Source organism: Camelina sativa, chromosome 4 (genome assembly GCF_000633955.1).
Source record: "Camelina sativa cultivar DH55 chromosome 4, Cs, whole genome shotgun sequence".
In the NCBI taxonomy this organism is placed as follows: domain Eukaryota; kingdom Viridiplantae; phylum Streptophyta; class Magnoliopsida; order Brassicales; family Brassicaceae; genus Camelina; species Camelina sativa.
The window spans coordinates 10,750,241-10,755,770 of record NC_025688.1 but is presented as its reverse complement, the minus strand read 5'-3'; the positions used below and the strand labels follow the sequence as shown (position 1 = coordinate 10,755,770).

General features: G+C 39.1%; 2 protein-coding genes across 7 annotated transcripts in view; one reads left to right on the top strand and one right to left on the bottom strand.

Moving 5' to 3' along the window:
- Positions 1-3,160, top strand: part of LOC104780227 (phosphoinositide phosphatase SAC3-like) — a 7,647-nt gene extending 4,487 nt beyond the window's left edge. Inside the window, exons 11-17 of one of the 2 annotated variants that reach the window (XM_010504730.2) lie at positions 12-222; positions 502-623; positions 722-832; positions 1,329-1,517; positions 1,853-2,029; positions 2,318-2,423; positions 2,885-3,160. In XM_010504730.2, coding sequence (XP_010503032.1) covers positions 12-222; positions 502-623; positions 722-832; positions 1,329-1,517; positions 1,853-2,029; positions 2,318-2,423; positions 2,885-2,974 — 1,006 coding nt within the window. In that variant the 3' untranslated portion in view covers positions 2,975-3,160. The remainder of the gene's footprint in view (positions 1-11; positions 223-501; positions 624-721; positions 833-1,328; positions 1,518-1,852; positions 2,030-2,317; positions 2,424-2,884) is intronic. The other variant, XM_010504732.2, reaches the window with a different exon arrangement.
- LOC104780225 (kinesin-like protein KIN-7B) overlaps positions 3,381-5,530 on the bottom strand; it is a 6,540-nt gene continuing 4,390 nt past the window's right edge. For 4 of the 5 annotated variants that reach the window (XM_010504726.2, XM_010504729.2, XM_010504727.2 and 1 more), the window contains 4 exons: positions 5,419-5,505; positions 4,416-5,300; positions 3,985-4,292; positions 3,571-3,901 (listed from right to left, as the gene is read on the bottom strand). In XM_010504726.2, coding sequence (XP_010503028.1) covers positions 3,571-3,901; positions 3,985-4,292; positions 4,416-5,300; positions 5,419-5,505 — 1,611 coding nt within the window. Of the gene's footprint in view, positions 3,902-3,984; positions 4,293-4,415; positions 5,301-5,418; positions 5,506-5,530 lie in introns of all 5 variants that reach the window. The other variant, XM_019244598.1, reaches the window with a different exon arrangement.

Sequence of the window (5,530 nt, the reverse complement as noted above, 5' to 3'; positions counted from 1 at the left end):
GGCGTTCTTAGGACCAATTGCATTGATTGCCTTGACCGAACAAATGTAGCACAATATGCATACGGTTGGGCTGCTCTTGGGCAGCAGATTCATGTATTAGGAATTAGAGATGTACCAGCCATAGAACTTGATGATCCTTTGGCTATTTCGTTAATGGGGTTGTATGAGAGAATGGGCGACACACTAGCTCATCAGTATGGCGGATCCGCAGCCCACAACAAGGTAATGCTAATTTATTTCACTCCGAAATTCACGCAAACATCGATTTGGTTTGTCTTGTTCATAAAGTTTTGTAAAATATCTCTTGCTTGAAACAATGGGTGATATGGTTCTTAATTTTGTAATTTGATTATTTTCCATAATCAGAAAATAATATTTAGAATCATCTGTGATTCCTGGTTAAGTAATGTCAAGGACCAAAATAAACGTCTTAAGTTAACATATTGAACATTATTATGTGGATGCATAATGTTGATTTCTAGAATTTCTTGTGGGCAATAGGTTTTCAGCGAGAGAAGAGGCCAGTGGAGAGCAGCAACTCAGTCACAGGAGTTCTTGAGAACTCTGCAACGATATTATAATAACGCCTATATGGATGCAGATAAACAAGACGCCATTAATATGTAAGTTACTCTCTCTCTCTCTCTCTCTCTTTCTCTTTCTCTGTGGAAACATATTCGTGTTGAAAGTGTTTTCAGGTTTGTAACTTTTCTACATGCAGATTTCTTGGCACGTTTCAGCCTGAACAGGGAATGCCGACAATCTGGGAGTTCCGGTCAAATTCCCTCTCCAATAGACGAAATGGAGAGATGAGCATAGGGGAAGATGAAAGGTAGCTTCTGTCAGTGCAAACATAAATCTGGTGCTAGCTTTTTTAGAAATCTCATCCTTAATTAAGGTTTGAAGTGTTCAATTTGCTCCTTTAGACACACTTCAGTGATTAAGGAGTCCTATGGTTTCTAATATATTGTAGACCTAATCGAGGTGTCTGCTACAGGATATTTTAGATGGATAGGTTCAACATCTTTTGATAGAATCTCATTCTCTAATGTAGCTTCCATTTTTCTTGCTGACACCCAATTTTTCCTAATTTTATAGGACGACCAAACCATTTTCTGAATTGAGAAAATGGATTCATGAGAAACGAGGATTGGTTTGGTCACTGCATTAAGCTAAATGCTATTTTAGAACTTTTAGCTAATGATAGAATCTTAAATGATAGCTATCTGTTTCGTTTGATGTTTATGTCTTTTTTTTTTCTCTTAAAATGAGATACCTCGATTGTCATGTTCCTTCAGTAATTTGATCTCTTCGTATAATGCTTTCAGGTTTCTTGTGAAAAGGTGCTTATCAGATGGGAATTTTCTCCATGAAAGCTGCACTCCGCTGTCAGCCATGAGTATCAATCATGAAAGCATGCCACAAAAAGATTTCTCTGCGCCATTACAGCATGTGAGCCATATTCATTCAGAGTCATCATCTGATATACCAGTTTCTAATGATGTAGCATTATCAAGGTTTGTTTTTATAACTCTTACATCTTATTCTGAGTGGAGTTAAGATTATACATTTTTCCAGTGCTAGGAATTGTCTTGGTTATGATAGTTGAACCTATTTGGATAGGCATGCTGTAATTTCTTTTCAAGTGTCCATGCATGTTGTGGGCGTTTTAATTTTGTTGGGAAAAGATCTATTGTTTATATTTCATTTTTATTAATAGGAGGGAGCTCATGTGGTCTGAGGTTGTTGTCTTGGCTCTTCATGGACTCAAAGAATTAACCTTAACGCATTTATTTTATTCAGTGAGCCGTAGTAGGTTAAACTGACTTTTCCAGCCATTATTTCTATGTAGGTGTACTCCTTCTATGCCTAGGAAACAGCTTTTAGGAGATGTGCAAAAGGTTCATCGTTTTGGTAGCGACCAAGTTTACTTTGGCGGGGAAGAAGACATGTCTAGTGTCTCCAATTTTGTTGATATTGAGTGGCTTTCATCATCAGAAAATTCATGCGTGAATGCTCTATTTGACAGGTAACAAATATCATGCTTTAAAGAGCATAGATACAGAAGTGGTAAATACTACTAAAGCTTGTAACGCAAGAGCATGAAATTGTTAGCCAGTAGAAAAAAGTCAGTCAACTGCTCTTAAACCCAAATTGAAAGAGCATGACCAAATTGATTACTACACTCATAGTTAATTTGATGATGAGGTAGAAGCCGATAGTAACTTGTGGTTTTTCTAAATATTTAATACCAAGATCCACTTTACTCTTAGCTGTCAAATATGGTTGTCGTGATAAATCATGTTACTTTTGGCAGGTCGTCAGCACTTACAAGGAATTTGACAACGTCTTCAACAGAGAATATTATCAATGTAGGACAATCGGCACCAACTACAAGTGAAAGTGGGTCAAGCAGCAGTAAGGTCAGTGGCCTCCAAATTCAACTTAGCGTTTCTTTGTCTATTATTGGTTTCGCTCACAATGAACTTGGTTGGTTTTGTTTCATCCACGAATGTGTTGATGATGTCTTAGACTAATTTGTTCTCCCATATGAATTCTTACTTACAAAGTTCACGAAGAGCCATGGCCAACACCCCTCGTTTTTTGTTGGTTAATCATTTAACCAGGAGCTAAGTTAAACGGATACTCGGGTATAACCAGGAGCTAATTGACAAATAAGTTAACAAGAAGAGGATTTGTTTTTACTCCCTTTTTTTTGCTTGACATGATGAAACCAATATGAAATGCCTCTGAGTCTAGTTGATCTGTAGAAGCTAAAAGAATTGTCATGTGTGAGTGATCTCTCAGGTGTTAGTTTCACAACCGCACTTTGATTGGTTTAGAAATTGTTTTTGCTTATGTGAGAAACTGTATTTATCGGCAGGGGAAGGAACCGATGGGAACAAAGATTCGGGAGGACTTTGCAGATAGCTTCAAAGATTGGGTAGCATACGGTGAAGCACTCTGTCACTGAGTCCAAAATCTTAGGAACACGGAATGGTACAAAAGAGTAGTGTAATACTGAAAATAGCTGAAACGTTCTTTTGAGACTTTACCCCCCTAATTTGTTTTGAAGCCGTTTGTAAATAGTGTAATGTTATATATATAAAATCTTTGTACGATTCGTGTGAAAATTATTTGTAGGTAATCCCTTTCTTTACCGCTTTCTTAGTCTATCTGTAATCGTCTGAAACACGAACACCTGCGTAACTATATTGCGTTTGTGTTTTCAGAAGTAGTCAACGTGAGTGACTTGCTTGATTAAATTACACAATTTTGAAATGGTTACACAAGTGTGGTAATTACTAACGCCATTTATATCCGGAAATGCAAAATTTTGTGTTGCTACGCCGATACCTGAAGTGGCCTGTTATATCGAGTGATACAGAAAACATTTCACAATTTGAAGATTAGCAGACATTAGATGGATCCCTAGTGATAGGATTTTATAAAGAGAGTTTCACAGATCGTGTGAATAACCCTCTCTATTTAGCATCAAGAGACTTTGAAGTTAAACGATTTACAAAAAGAGAAATGTAGCCGTGTTGGATTATATATCAGCTACAACAACTAGAGATGTAACAAGTTGGATATGAAGTTCCATCCCATCATCCATGTCTTCTTATCTGAAGGAGACGCAAAGTTGAGTTCAAACATTTCCTTTCGTATGTTCTCACCCGAGTCACAGAATCCGACAAGCTTAGCCACGATCTCCGCACTCTCTCTCACGTGGTGCATGTTGTGAGGATCTGTCCAGAGTTTGTTAATGAACTGATGCCTCCTTTGTTTTCCCACCGGCGGCACATCCCATTTCAGGTACAGCATCTCTCTTTCCTCTGCTCCTAGCTTTGTGTTTACCCGTTTCGCCAAATACTCTCTCTCCTGCTTCAATGCTCTAATACTGTACACCAAAGACAGACATATGCTTGTGAAAACCCTCATAGAGTCAAAGAAAAGGAAGAAATAGGAAAGCACTTGTACTACCTCGATGCTACGTAGCTTGCTGGTTCATCCCCAAGCAATGCAGGACTCGCATTCCCAAGCTCGGCCAAGTGCTGTTCGAGCCATGTCAGCCTGCGGAGCTCAACTTCCATGTATATTTGATCAGCTGGATCTCCTTTGAATAACATGTAGAACTGTGTCCTGTGAATGATTGAGATGTGGCACAGATGCCATAACATTATGATTTGCTTTCTCTGCTCTTCAAAACACAAGGGCCAATCCATCTGAGATTCATCGGTTGCATCGGACTCTGAAGCAGGACCTGTCTCGTTTGCCTCCAGTTCTAACACCTAACATTGACAGATTTTAAGTTACTGCTTCCTGCATCTAAAAGCACTGGACAAATTTTCCATCCAAAGGCGAATATGACAAATTAAAACATGAATGAGCACAAGTCACAAGTTTAAACTGACCTGGCAAACAAGAAGCTGCTTCTGGTATTGAAGCTTTGCCACACGTTCTTTCAATCCAGTAACATAAGCTTTGATGTTCTGTATATTCTCTTCGGCAGCATTCTTAAACATGCGCTTCATTCTCTTAACATCGACTGAATTTGCTTGTCGTGATACAGGCGTTCCTTCCCTTGACGGTGTTCGACTATGGTTATCATCCCTCTTTGGTGGAGTAACTCCAAAAGACAATGGGGCTGAATTAGCAGACACAACATTGCTCTCAGGAGCCTTATTTTCTGTCCCAGAAAGAGGTGAACATGGTGCCCGGATCATATGATGTATGTTAGGACTATTACTTAAGCCGAAGGGAAGAGTTCTCTTCTTTTTCATCTGGGTCCTGAAATCTGGAGTCTGTTCATCTGTCTGAAAAGACGAGACAAGCATGTCAATAGTGTTCTGAACAGTCTCAAGCTTCTTCTCCAAAGCTCCAATTTCTTGAGAATTCAGCCTGGTTATTTCTTCCTTCAGGTTAGCTTTATCACCAACTACAATTTCCTCGGTTATAAGGTTGCTCTTCTGCATGTCCCGGATTTCTGACAGCATTTTTGCAACTTTTTCTGCAGCTTGTTGATCACCCAGTTTATGGGATGTCACTTCTTTATGAATTAGCTCCAGTGCTTGGTTTGCTTCCTCACCCAACTTCTTTTGATGCTTTTCAAGCAAACGAATTTCTTGGACTAGCGCTGTTGGATCTGCTGAAGTTAAAGACTGCCTCACATTATCCTTTCTCCTACCACGAGTTGTTCTGCGGCTTTTCGGAGCAGAATTACTTGGAATGGACTCCTCCTCAGTATGGTAGGAGAGACACCTTGCCACTTGAGAAATAGTTTCACACTCATTTGACCCCTGTAGCCAATTATATAAGCATGTGTGCATAAGGTTGAAGTTATCCCAGAAAATTTTGGAATCTCATATTAGCACATGAATGAGCACAAGCACTGGAGCTAATTCATAAAGCACATACCTTCAGTTCCTTTGCTTTTCTTTCTAGATCAAGTTCAGATTGCGCAATGTCTCTCTGACGCTTTAGCTCTTTCATTTCGGATTCCATCTGCCATTAGTTTAAAAATTAAGTT